This window comes from Quercus lobata, chromosome 3 (genome assembly GCF_001633185.2).
Source record: "Quercus lobata isolate SW786 chromosome 3, ValleyOak3.0 Primary Assembly, whole genome shotgun sequence".
NCBI lineage: Eukaryota > Viridiplantae > Streptophyta > Magnoliopsida > Fagales > Fagaceae > Quercus > Quercus lobata.
Genome location: NC_044906.1, coordinates 2,174,651 through 2,188,708, shown reverse-complemented (window position 1 = coordinate 2,188,708; position 14,058 = coordinate 2,174,651). Strand labels below are relative to the sequence as shown.

Here is a 14,058-nt window from a genome sequence, read left to right as displayed (position 1 = left end):
AGCCAAAATTTAATTATTTTTAAATAAAAGCCTAAATTTAATTATTGAAACCCAACATGAATGTGAGAGAAGAAAGTATGAGCACTGCCTCATCGTACTCTTACCTATGTATTCCTTGTGAAAATTATACCCAGAACATTGTTTATTAAAGAATACTAGCCCCAACCGTCAATACCTTCATCAATTAAACTCAATTCTCACAAGCCCATACAGCTTCAAACAAACTCAAAGCTAAGCCCAATAAGAAGGCACAAACCCATCAGTTTAGGACCAAATCAACTAAACCAGCCAACCCATATCCAAAAAATCAAAACTAAGCAAAGCACAACGCAATCTTAAGTCCAACCTTAAATAAGTCTAAAAATACATCAACCCATCTTACTCTGAAATTAACTCATCTGCTCAAACCACACAAGCCCAACCCAAATCAAACCAAGCTCTCACGTTCTTCACTGTTTTCATTAACATCCTTTAGCAACCTGATCCGATAAAGTAAGAACCACCATATGATATTTTGCAATCAAATTTGGTGTCCTAAACTCATGAAACAAATTAGTGATGACATACATGATATACCAGGACAATTCTTCCATACTAAACTCAAAATTAGGGGTAGGTTGATGACTGTAACCCAAGAAATATGACAAAATCAATTTAAAAACAAAGGCAACTTTTTTTTTTTTTTAATATAAGTATTCAAAAATTATGGGAGAGAGAGATAGTAAACCCAACATTGTCAAACATTGTCAACTAATAAGAGTTTCATTTGCTGCATTTCCATTCTACCTAATTCTTGATTTTTCCCCCCCCTCAGTTTTGAAGCTTCATGAGCCAGCCTCTGTTTTCAAAGTCTAGTAATTGGTGACAATACTGGTGAATTGACATAATGCTGAACTTAATTCCCTGGTAACTGGTTTACTCCTCTTCTCTATATTGGTTACTCAAACACATATTTCAACTGCGAGCTGCAGGCTTGCATTTTTACTTGTTCTTGATCAAATGGCCCATAATTTGATCAAGATCAGAGATGATAAAGCCTTAAAGGGGCTTGTCCACAAGAACAGAGAAGATTAATGCTTTCTTAAATAGCCAACATGTCTAATTTATTTGTTGCCTTATGGTGTTTTCTATGTGCAACACATTAGTAAATGAAGTTTCCCTTTACTGATTAAACTGATAATTAAAAAAAAGGAAATTCTAAGCTTTAAAAAAAAAAAAATTATTTACCTCACTTCTAAATAGGGATATAGTTAAGAATGTACTAAAAAAATTATGTTTCTTGCCCATTCTATGCTAGTGGATTTACAAATAAAATTAGTCCCACCTCGTGTAACCATTTACTTCTTCTTTTTTTTCTTTTTTTTTTTTCATCTTCTTAATTAAAATGATGAAACTTGTGCTCTAAGGTTGCGAAGAAATTAATCAATTCATGATCTGTTTAATACTCCATGTGAGTAATGAAGTGCCGTCAGGGAATTTATCTTATGTCTATATATGAAGTTGTACAGGAAAGGTGAAACTGAACTGCATGTAGTACAAAATGCCATCGTACACATATAATGAAACTCTGAAAAAGAATTTTTCGTTCTTATAATTTTTTTCAAAGACAACCTCCCACATTCACCATACTTTTCCACATTGCATATTTCTATCACTACAACAAACTTGACTTGTTTCAACCCACTTTTCTCTAGGGTTGACTAAAAAGTGCCGAAATCATCACTAAAAACTGGGGTGTGGGGTAAGTTTGAATTAGCTTTATTTCGAGGGTCATTAAAATCCTCGAAATAAACCTATACAACCCTTGGAATTATCTATTAAAATTAGGCGCGCTAGTTTTTACACTCCAGCGCTAATTAGCTCCAAATTTAAACATTTTTCAACGCATCCTATCACAACCTTTGATAGAAGATATCTCAAAATTTCCAACCCTTGAAATAAAGTCCAAAATTAAAATACAAAAGGGAAAGCTCATTTTTGTTCACGTTCCACAATCAGAAAATTCTCTCAAAATCGGAGCTCATCTCAGAAAATTCTCTCAAAATCGATCTGAGCTCATCTCAGGAAACTCAAAGATCGGAGCTCATCTCATCTCCGACGGGTTGATTTGCGGTGGTCAGCTATCTCATCTCCGACGACAAGCGAGCCGTTGATCGACTGAGCACTCTTCGCCACCCCATTTTCCGATTACAGGTCTGTCTTTCTCTGTTTGTTTCCCGACAAATTATGGAAATTACATAGCAGAACTATCCAAACAATTTTTGGTATTCTCTCTCGTTTTCTCTCTCTCCATCGGTAGATATTTCTCTTCCTCACCATCGGTATAATTTGGGGGCTAGGATTTGGATTACATGTCCATTGGTATAATTTGGGGGCTAGGGTTTGGATTACATGTCCTTTGGAATCTGAAGTATGGGTTGGATCTAAGAGGCTTGAACATATTATATTGAAGAAATGCTTAAAAAGGAGTTTCTAAGTGTTAATGGTGTGGTATAACAATAGTATCAATTTAAGAATGGGTTGGATCTAGGAGGTTTTTGGCGGTGCTATGTTTGTTAATTTTTGTTTTCCAGTATTTTATCTGAGAGTTTGATGCTGATTTTGAAAATTCTCTGTGTATGTTAATTATTGAAAATCAGCTATAATATAGGTTTCCCCAATGGATATATTGATTATACCAGTGCAGTGCAAGTCTTTGTGTGTCTCATGCTATTTATGCTAAAATCAATGCAATTTGATTAACCATTTTTATTGGTTTTTTGTGTTATGGAGGTTTTTTGAGTTCCCTAATTTTGAAAGGACTGGACCATGTGATATCAAGAAGTTGCTACAAATTTATAATTTATACATTTGAAACTTGTGTTAAAGAGTACACTTCTCTGTAGGAAATTTGGAGTAAACACAAAATCTTTTGTAGCTGGACTTCCAAAAATCATTAACAATGTCATACCTAGCTCATCTCCTAGTGTAATCTACGATTAAATCACAAAACAATCTTCATTTGTTTGTCACACATGATTCAGATCATAGACAAAGCCTTTTAGATTTTAATCATTTTGCCAACAGATTAACTTATACAATATGGATAGATTATTTATGGTAGATAATGAAGATCAATCTCAAAGAGAAAATCCCATTAGGAAGGTCAAGGATTTAGCTGAGGAACAAAATGAGCATAACCTCTACGCATTCACTCCCAAAGGAAAGTGAGGAAGATAATGCCTCTCAAAATATCATATATGGTATATTTTTCTCTTAACTTCTGTTTCATTTTGTTTGATTGTTGAATCCATAGTTATTGCTGCTTCTCATTTAAATAAAGTGTTTGGTAGCTCTGTTTTATTGTAGGAAATAAAAATGATATTTTTTGGGTTATTCTTATGTGATACTATTGCGGCTGGTATTAAAGCTCGTGATGGTTTTCTTAGCTGATCCAAATGATATCTTCTTGACAGATGGAGCAAACCCTCCTGTAAATTTTAACTTCACTTTCTTTTTGTTTCTATAACTGCCAGTATTTTCCATTTCCAATTGATATATTTATAACAGAACGTGTTTCTCTCTTACTAGGTCCATATGATGATGCAATTACTGGTAAGATTAGAAAATGATGGAATTCTTTGTCCCATTCCTCATTACCCTTTACACTCTGCTTCAATTGATCTCCATGGTGGCACACTGGTATGCTTCTAATTTGTAGCACTTTATTCAGAAGCTCAAGATTGGTTGTACTCAACTGCTAAGTGAAAAGACTTTATTTTATTTTATTTTTTTCAGCATAGATTTAACACTGACCTGACTTGGTAACTTGGAAGTTGGAAAATGGAAATTTGATTTATTCTTTTTTGAATTTTCATTCAATCTTGAAGTATGGTCATTTTAGGTTCCTTACTATCTCAATGAAGCAACAGGATGGGGATTGTAAGTCTCTTCACTTAAGAAGCAATTGGAGGTTGCCAAGTCCCAAGGCATCATAGTTAGGGCTTTAAATGTTATAAATCCCAGAAACCCAACAGGCCAGGTGTGCTATTAGTAGGTTTGAAGAAGTAGAGATTTGACTAGCAAAGTACCTAAAGTTCACGTAAAAGAGAATGCATTGCTATGTGTCTATTTTTGTCCCTGTACATTATATGATTTTTCTGTTGTACCTGCAGGTTCTTGTGAGGAGAACCAGCGTGACATTGTGGAATTCTGCAGGAAAGGTCTTGTGCTACTGGCAAATGAGGTTGGTAAATTCTTATTAGCAAAAGATGTTGAAACATGATGCAACTCTAGTAACAAATAGAGATTTGAGTACTTGTAGGGAACTAAATTTGGTTTTGTTTGCTCTTTATTGACTCCCTTTGCTTGCTTGGAGCCCTACCAAATAGATCTGCTTTGATTTGCTATGTTAAAGTTACAACTTATGTCCAATGAACTTTATACAGGTATATCAGGAAAATGTTAATTGTGAATAGATCATGTGTAATGTACTTGAGCTGATTTTTGTGGAATTTGAAATTTGGATTAAGTGTCAGGTGTTAATACCATGTTCTATTACTTGGAGATTTAAACTGGAAAATAAGGTGTTCACTTGTTTGTAAACTTGGTTCAAAGCCATTATGATCTCCTTAACAGCTGTGAAATTATTATTTTCTAATTGAATCATTTGTCTTTAAGATCAACAAGACTATTCTGGTGCTCATACATATGAAAGGATTGATGTGGAGGGATCTTTCCATACTGAATGGTTCAAGCTTGCCAAACAGTGTAATATAAGTTTTGGAGGTATTCCACTTGAATGAAACTCAAAATAATCCTTATAAATTTCTGCCCAAGACTCTGCTGGGCAGAGCTGACACCACCTCTGCCTGTTGAAATGTATCTCAATTATTACATACTCCGATTAAACACCCCAGCTCTTGCGCAGTTTTATTTCAGTGGTCTTTTGGCCAAGGATGTTACAGTGGAAAACCTCCCCAACTTGGTTAAATCAGGTCTTAAATTTGAGGAGATAGAAAATGATGTGAGTACTCGAGATTATATAAAAAGGATATGGGACTTCACGGGATCACTCTATAACATTGAATCCATGGAATTCAGCATAGAAACTGCAGAGGTATGGACATGTTACGTTTTTCATGCTCTAACTCTCTTATCATTAATTAAATTGCTCAATGCTACTTAATAATATTTGACTTCCTTGACGTTTGGTGGTTGTATTAGGTCTTGTTATTATATGTGGCCTGCAGTACAATTCTTGTTTTGTCAGGCTCCAAAGGTACAAACACTTGTCTTTGAATTGACATTCCTAGGTAGCCATGATGGTTACCCACCTGAAAATCGCTTGGAAGATCGCTTGGAGAAGTGGCTTTACGTTCCTGAATGTTTGTCATCACATCTTACAGTCTGTTATAATAAGGAATTTTCAGGGCATGAAGTTGAGATGAACTTGTTCGACAAGTCTTGAAGGAAGCAAATATATTAAAGACAATGAAAATCACTTTTGAAAGTCGTCTAGACTCAGAGATAAAGCTTTGTGCTTGCAAGAAATTAAGAAAGCTTCAAAGGAGGTATCCTACTTGCCAATTTGAATTTGACGAAGGACAAGTTGATTTTTAAGTTCTCTTTCTTAATTTGTGAGAAGCAATAGCTTTATGGGAATGGCCATTGGTCTTTGCATCTTTCATTTTAGTTTGGAAATGTGTATTTTGTCCATTGGTTTGTTTAGTGCAGCTATTTGCCCTATGTTTGTGTGTTTTTGTTGAGGAGGTCATTTAGACTTTTTATAGCAGCTTTGGTTGTGTTTTGTGCAGCCACTAGGCTGATTTGGGTGTTGTATGGCTACTGGCCTTTTGTTCCTGCACAAAGTAGTTTGTTTTCTTGTGCATGATTTAAATTCTTGTATTTTGAAGCATCTTCTAATCTCTTGGAATGGCCTTGAGAAATCATTCTTTGCCCAACACTCTCAGCATGCTATTAAAGGTGTTGGGTAAAATAGTTTATTGGTTTCAAAATTCTATAGTTAAAATACCAAGTTCCTTTAGGTGAATGTGAAAGTGTCTCCATAAACTTCAAAAATGAAAGATTTATTGATTTAGAAAGCTAATTGAATTTTGTTTTGATATTTTTGTTTTGTTATAATATAGATTTTGTAATATGTGGTTCTATAAAGTCTATGTGCATGGTTGTGTTTTTTTTTTTTTTTTTTAGTAGAAAAACCTTATTTTAAGGGTCGGGAGATCCTCAAAAAAGGTTATTGTGCTTTTATTTATTTTTTGAATTTTCCAGGGTCGCCAATCCTCCCTAAAGATGAAACATTTTTTTCAAGGGTCATGTAGGCCGTTGAAATTTCTGTTTCAAGGGTCACATAGGCCGTCGAAATTTTTGTTTTGAGGGAATTTGTTTCAAAGGTTATCAAGGGCCTTCGAGACCGGTTTTTAATACTTCTTTTAAGGGTTTTGACCCTCGAAACAAACCAACTTTGTATATGGATTAGAGACTGCAACTTGAGTTAGCCAGATAATTCTTAGTTCATTCATATAGGATTAACCAAGACGAGCAAGTTTTTGATTCAGCTTGATTGGGAACTTTTTTTTTTTTTTTTTTTAATTTCATTTTTTCTGTGATATCCGTGAGAGATGGACGCCGGGGGGGGGGGGGGGTAGAGGAAGTTGAGAAAGTAAAAACAAGAAATGGATGAGGGAAGAGAAGAATTTGTAGAAATTTTCCCATAATCCCAGTCCAGCCTACCCGACTGATATAATCTAAAATCTAATCTCTGCCCTTTTTAGTAGTAATTGAATGGTGACTCTATTTGTAAGTTCAATAGAAATTACTACGTAGACATTCTAAATTAGCACAACCTAATGCTTAATATATTGGCTGACTTTAACTATTAAGCTCCTCTAGGCTTCTTTATTTGACACGAACAAGCTCATCAAGGCTTATACATCGACCAAATGAAGCCCGAGCTTGAGTTTTGAGTTAATTTCTAACAAGCCAAGCCTGAGTGATTCCATGCTCAATTTGATTAGGATTTGCTAACAGCTAAAGTGAACACATTGCTCTATAGGGATAACAACTAAAACAAGTCCTTAGGAAACCCACTACAAAGAAACAATATAGACAAGAAGGATGTCATGATTGCTATTTTTCACTCGTAAATTTAAGAGTCCAGAAAATATATGTCCATTTTAGTCATTCTCATGTGTACGGAATATAGGATTTCCACCATCTAATAAGGTAATCACATTACTATTACAATAATTAATAGTAATGTGCGTCTTTTAGTAATCTACATTACTATAAAATTGTGTACAAATAAACGAACCAAACATCATAATTTCACATTTCCATAATGTTTGCCTTATCATTGCAAACCAAACACCACCTTTTTGCATTTGTCCTTTCCATCTTGAGATGACTGCAACTCAAATGATACGTCACTGCATATAGTTAAGGTTTATAGGGTTTTATTAGAAGGTTTTATCTTACAAAATAGAAAAGATGTCCCTATACTCTATGCGTTGAATATAAAGGCTCACTGCATTGAATGGATTTTTCTGCTATGTTGATCTTTCTTTAGGGTTCTTGTTATCATGCAGTTGTATGCTACATTCCTTATGAAATAGTTTTAGCACTGTGAGATAATTATCCCACTTGTGATTATAATTTGCACAATATTCACCCATCCTATCATAGTGAAATGTGATCCTAGCTATTTCACCAATATAAATGTCTAAAAAATCAGAAATCCTCATCCATTTTCCCAGATAACGAAATCCTCTTTCCAGTAGATTGAGAATATGCAGCAAGAACACTACTCTAGGCATTGTTCTTTACACAAAACAGTATGATCAAATTGACAAACTAAAGCATCAATATTGATAATATATAAAGAACTGAATTTAGTCTGTGCCACCTCTCTTGTAAACAATACAACTCATTTACAAACATAACTCAATGATAGTTGAAACTAATGATATCACAACCATGATTCAACCATCAATGATATCAACGAATTGAACTTGCTCGTAAAAGTTCAACAGGGTTCAATGTAGTCATCATCCTTCCACAGAATTTTTATCTGATTTCTAGCAGCCACGGCCCCACATTCACCTCTTCGACAGAAAACAAGGATATCATTTTCTTTTCAGTTTTCTTGATTTCTTGTATTCTCTCCATTTGTCTTTGAATTGACTTACACCTTCAAGGAAATAGGGGAAAGAATCATAAAATTTATAGACTGCCACATGTGCAAGTCACAGAGAAATTCAAAAGAAAATTTTCTTAAAACGCACGAGCCGACGCGCCGTACGTGCGCACATTGTTGGGTTATAGAGTAATTATAATTCTTTGACATGACAAATGCATCTTCTTGTACGGCAACTTGTACAATCAACTTCAGATTACAAATGCTACCTTCAATAAACTAGAATAACCCACAACATCGTAAGCATGAATGGAAAACTTTTTTCTACAAAAATCAAGTAGGAAAACCATAATCATATCATTTCAACATATTGAAATATTCATGTGTGAGTAGTAAGGTTAGTTAAATAGTGAAGTCCTGCATTGAATTTCAATGAAGAAAGTAAGTGGTTAATATAACTCATAAGTTTAAACTCATTTCAACATAATTGAATTCAAACTCATAAGTTTAAACTTTTGGGTTAAGTAGTTTCCTTATATGTTATATTAACTTCTCAATTTGAGTCTTTCTAAGCCTAAGGTACTCACTCCCCAATAAGTGGTATATTAATTAGAAAATGTCTTCCGTTCAAAGGGAAGACTAATTGAAGTACTACAAATGACTTGATAGAAGGCCCCCATGGGAAGGGGGAGATTTATTGGAATTTTCACATAGTCAAAATGTTGGAAAAGAACTCAAATTTGTACTACTAACATCCCTATACATAGATTCAGTATGTCTTGGCTAAATAACTATTCATATGAAGAAAAAAAAACCATTTCAACCAATCTTAGGACAAGTATCTAACACTGTCTTATAAAATTTCCTAAAATTCAAAATTTTGAAAAATAACATATTCTCAGAGTTCATTTCTCATTTGAATTAAGAAACTACCATCAAATAAATTGGATACAACCAGATCACTAAGAAAAAAATCCAATGAAAAAAAAAAAAAATTGATACACTGAAATTACAAATTTCAAAGCAAAAGACCTGTTCCTCTTTCCAATGGGTACTCCTTAAACATTCATTCCCTAAACTAAAAAGCTATTACAAATTTGGAGAGTAATGCACTTGTCTCCAAACATTTGAGTAGGACTCTTACCCTAAATTTAGAGACAAAAAGCATTGTTATCAGCCCCCCATATGCATGGAAAGTTGAATTAAAATTCATGATTTGTTGAGTCTTTATGTCACAAAATATTCTATTTATTATATATAATTGAATTAAAACTTTTATTTTGTCATGGTTTGATCATGATTGAATCTCAATTCGACCTAAAAAATCATGAATTTTTTTTTTAAACAGTTACATGTTTCAAAAATACGATAAATTATATAATTTATCCTTCCCCCCCCCCCCCTCTCAATTACACCTCGTTAAATGCATCCTAAACCCTAATGCAAAAAATAGAAAAACAATCCCATTGTCCACCTAGTGTCAGGGATTGAATTTGAATGAAACAAATCTCTAATTGCAGGTCAACATACAATCGTACAAGCTCAAAATATTTTCAATTGCAAAAAAAAGAAATAAAAAATAGAAAGAATAAATAAAAAATAAATAAAAATAAAAAGAAGAAGAAGAATGAGGAAGGGAAACATGGTCATAAGGGTCATCTTGGTCGTTGAGAAGATCAAAGGGATTGATTGAGGAATGAGTGCCGGAATTGGGAGACTCAGATTGGTTTTCATTGATTGGTTCAGGTTACCTACAATTCCTGTTGAGTATTACATTAGCTTTTGTATAGATAAATAAATTTTAAGATACAGTGATGAATGAGAGATGGGACAGAGAGGAGAATACCTAAAATTAAAACACATCAAGAAGCATGCTTCTTCTTTTTCTTTTTCTACTTTGGGCTCGGCTTTTTCTCAAACACGTTTTACACAAAAAGATCTATGCACAACATTTCCTCCAATCAAAAGCCCTTCAACACCACAAAGTTCATAAATAAAAAATTAAAACTAAGCAACATTTCTTCTTCTTTTCTTTTGGTTTCTTTTTTCAATCTTTTATTTGTGAGTTCAAACAGCTCTAAGAAAACGATATTTACAAAAAAATTTTAGATAAGAGTAAATAAATGATAATCTAAACAACAAACAAAATAAAAAGTAAATCCGAGAAGTAAAGCACAAACAGAAAGTGAAAGAAAAAAAAAGATTTCTTTAAAGCAAAAAAATTTCAAAACAAAACAAAAAGTTTAAAACTAAAATTCATAAGTGGTTTATGAACAAATAGTTGAAACTAATTACTCAGTGAAAACTACAAGTGAATTAATCATCCAAAGCTCTTACTACATGCATGAACACAAGGATTCAACAATTTTTTTAATCACATCAAGAAGAAAAACTTTTCTTATAACTTCATAAAGAAGCAACATCTCTTCTATCACTGCAACTCAAACATTTAAAAAGATTAGTTAAGGCTCTTACCTCTTACACAAGAAAATTTGTTGAATGAAGATATCAACTTTGCTCTCTTTTAGAGTTTCTGGAAAGCTTAGACGTTCGGAAGCAAATATCTCAAAATATTGCTACAGCTTTTGCTCCTTCCGCTGCAACAATTTTTTTTCTTTCTTTTTTTTCTTTTTTTCGCTTTTCTTCTTCTTCTTCCTATTTTTTTTTTTTTTTTTAATAATTTTTTTAAAATTTTTTTTATTAATCAAGAAACTTGATTGAAAACAAGCTGGAAACCCAACAACAATGTACAAACAACAAACAAACAAGACTCCTAAAAAGGCAAGCCAACAGCAACAAATACCAGTCTACCACAAATACAGCAGCTACTATAACCTACATATACTATAGCAGGACTCCAACAACAAAGAAAAAATTTATTCCACCCCTAGATGTCTCCAATTACGTGAGACATCTAGTCACTAGGCACTGAGTCTGACCAGTAACTTCTTAAACCCGTACTATCAAGGTTGAGATTTGGAAAATTAAAAATTCCTTGGGGGTCCTTATTCCACACATATTTCAATTTGGGTACGCGATCCAAACGCAATTCTTTCAACGGAATGACAGTTACATCATGCGTTTCTTTAGCATCTTGCTCCTGCAGTTGAAATACTTCTTGTAGTGAATCACAATCAGTTATGGTGAGATTCTCTAGGCTCCCAAATCTTGTCAGCATATCAGATTGAAAGATGTTCATAAGATTTTCACAAAATTCAACTTTCATTTCCCGAAGCTTGCAAAAGGAATATGGGGGGATTTGGTTGTCCCATATGATTTTCAAGTCATCCACGTAGGATATTTCTAAATATTCCAAACTAGGGAATGCAACCTGCAGGGTTCATCCCATGTGTTAATGAAACACCTAATAATAATAACTCACACAATGGAAGATAAAGTGTTAGAATATTCGTGAGTGAGTGCAATGGTTGGTTAAGTGGTCAACTCTTACATTGATTAATAAGCACAAGAAACTAAATCAGGAGGAAAATTGAAAAATATCTACCTCTTCACTGAAGAGAGGTTGTATAGCAACAGTACGAGGGATTTCCTCTGTATTCATTTCTTTGATTTCTTTGCAGACAGTCATCACTGTGTCTGAATTGGAAGGTTTGGATATGAATGTCTTCATTCTAGGGCAATGTTCTATTAACAGCCGTTTCATGGAGGGAAATTCAATATTACTTCCGAGGCAGAATCTTTTCAGAATTGGTAGACCATTCAGTTTCAGGAATTCCAGTCGAGGGAACATCTTAGGAATTATTTCTTCTTCTTCTTTATCTCCTAAATCTTCTATGAATAGTATCTCTTCCATAGCCTTGCAATTCACTATGTGAAGATTCTTGACCTGCACCATAGATCTTGCTATGGCGGATGACAGTAGATATTTGAAACTATCAGAGCCCCACACGCCCAAAGCCGACAAATTTTGAAACCTTATGGATGTTTGCATGTTTGTTATTTTGCAAAAGGACCTTGCCCAATGTTGGTTTTGCTGTTTCTCTTCCAAGGACTGTTCCAAACTTTCCAAGTTGGCGAACACAACCTGCAGCAATAATAAATTCTTTTTCAACTCTGACAAACTCAAATCCTCATAAACATATGTACAAGTTAAATATGCTAAAAGATTTTTAATTTTAGCATTTATAAAAATTCAAAAATAAGAGAAGGGGGAAAGTTTAAAAAATATCTACGCTTTCATTGATGTGTGATTGCGAAGTTGTATGACGATTGTCCTCTGAATTTATTTCCACGAGTCCTTTACGAACCTCCATGTTTGAACTGGCATGTCTGAATGCAAATGTCTTCAATTTAGGGCAACTGTTTGCTATAAAATTCTTCAATAATGGAAATTCCACATTACTGTCAATACAGAATCTTTTAAGAATTGGAAGATCTTCTAAGAACAAGCATTCTAGCCGAGGAAACAACGCATCTGAAAGTGTTTCTTCTTCGTCTGTGTGTAGAACCTCTTCCATAACCTTGCATTCAATTATGTGAAGATGTTTGACATTCATCATAAATCTCACTGTATATTATTGCTATGCTATTTCATTTGAGGAAATCACCAAATTACCTTACAGTCCTCGATGTAAAGATCTTTGAGTTGAACCATAAATGTCGCTGTGGAGAAAGACAATAGGTATTTTAAATTGCCTGAGCCTTTCACGGTCAAGTTACGCAAATTTTGAAATCTCGAGTCTGTTAATTTGAAAGAGGAGCTTGGCCGATGTTGGTTGTGAAGTAGTATCTCTTCAGAGTGTATAGAGGACAGTTCCAACGTTTCCAAGTTGGGGAACACAACCTAACACAACATTTAATTATCTACTTCAGCAAACTTGTTAAAAGAAATGAAGAAAACGGTGTCGTATTTGCCTAATACAACAACGCCCAGACCTCAAACGGTGATAAGTCCAGACTCAAAACGATGCCGTAAAGACTTGGGAGTACTTGTTAAAGAACTGAAGAAAACGGTGTCTTATTTGCCTAATACAACAAGGCCCAAACCACAAACGATGATGAAGTCCAGACTCAAAATGATGCCGTAAAGACTTGAGAGTACTTAAATGACGCCCGCGTTTACTCACATGATCATTTAGCTCAAGTTGTTATTTAATTAGACATGTTGCCTAATTCCATTGGTTGTACAAAGAATTCATTGTAAGTAATTTCAAACGGCTAGATTAATTAGTTACCGATTTTTTTTTTTTTTTTGAGAGTTTCAATTTATGACGTCCGTTTTTAATAATAATTCTTTATCATCAGACCAAGATACTAATCAGTTTTTGACGTAGGCAGGGATAAAATTCCAAATCTCTTATACAACCATTAGTTACGAATTCAGTTTCTCATTTTTGGTATGATAGATAGTCTTATCATTAATTGTTTATGATAGATAGTCTTATTTTCAATTATTTTAGTGAGGTTGATTCATGCACTCAAACTTATGACGTATCATGGAAGACCCTTGTTGTCACACACATGCAAAACTCTAAAAAGTAATATTTGGCTAAATTACAAACTACATTCTTAAAGTTTAGAAGTACTTGAATTTTATATTTTGAAATTTCGAAATTTGAATTTTACCCTTTGAATTTTTATTTTGTTTGCATTAGTAGCCACTCCGTCCCTATTTTTTTGTTAAGTGTCACATAAGTTTGTCACACATATTTAGTTCTTCCAATAAAATAATGTCATGCTATTTTTATTATGTCATCTCATTTTTAATTTTTTTAGACTACACAAATAACGTCACATTATTTTATTGGGAAAACTAAACACAAATAATAAGTTTTTGTGGCACTTAACAGAAAATATGGATAGAAGGATTGTAAATGCAAATGGAATAGAACTTTAGGGAATAAAATCCTAATTTTGAAATTTAGCATATAAAATCCAAATACATCCAAACTTAAGGGGTGTAG

The 14,058-nt window shown here is 33.7% G+C and overlaps 2 protein-coding genes across 12 annotated transcripts in view; one reads left to right on the top strand and one right to left on the bottom strand.

Moving 5' to 3' along the window:
* Positions 1–1,859: 1,859 nt before the first annotated feature.
* LOC115979885 (alanine aminotransferase 2-like) lies at positions 1,860–5,893 on the top strand. 7 transcript variants are annotated; one of them, XR_004089218.1, is made up of 6 exons: positions 1,860–2,193; positions 3,090–3,242; positions 3,571–3,681; positions 3,884–4,225; positions 4,660–4,767; positions 4,910–5,893. XR_004089218.1 is itself a non-coding variant. In XM_031101968.1 (3 exons), the coding sequence occupies exons 1-3, from the start codon at positions 3,219–3,221 to the stop codon at positions 4,242–4,244; spliced, it is 225 nt and encodes a 74-aa protein (XP_030957828.1). In that variant the 5' UTR covers positions 1,860–3,218; the 3' UTR covers positions 4,245–4,369. The 7 variants fall into 7 exon arrangements, 1 of the variants encoding a protein (XP_030957828.1); XR_004089219.1 differs by having other exon boundaries at positions 1,860–2,264; XR_004089217.1 differs by having other exon boundaries at positions 1,860–3,242; positions 3,884–4,021; positions 4,155–4,225.
* Positions 5,894–10,827: 4,934 nt separating this feature from the next.
* LOC115979880 overlaps positions 10,828–14,058 on the bottom strand; it is a 48,356-nt gene continuing 45,125 nt past the window's right edge. For all 5 annotated transcript variants that reach the window (XM_031101958.1, XM_031101957.1, XM_031101961.1 and 2 more), the window contains 4 exons: positions 12,711–12,938; positions 12,328–12,615; positions 11,640–12,179; positions 10,828–11,465 (listed from right to left, as the gene is read on the bottom strand). In XM_031101958.1, the coding sequence (XP_030957818.1) occupies positions 11,049–11,465; positions 11,640–12,179; positions 12,328–12,615; positions 12,711–12,938 (1,473 nt within the window). In that variant the 3' untranslated portion in view covers positions 10,828–11,048. The remainder of the gene's footprint in view (positions 11,466–11,639; positions 12,180–12,327; positions 12,616–12,710; positions 12,939–14,058) is intronic.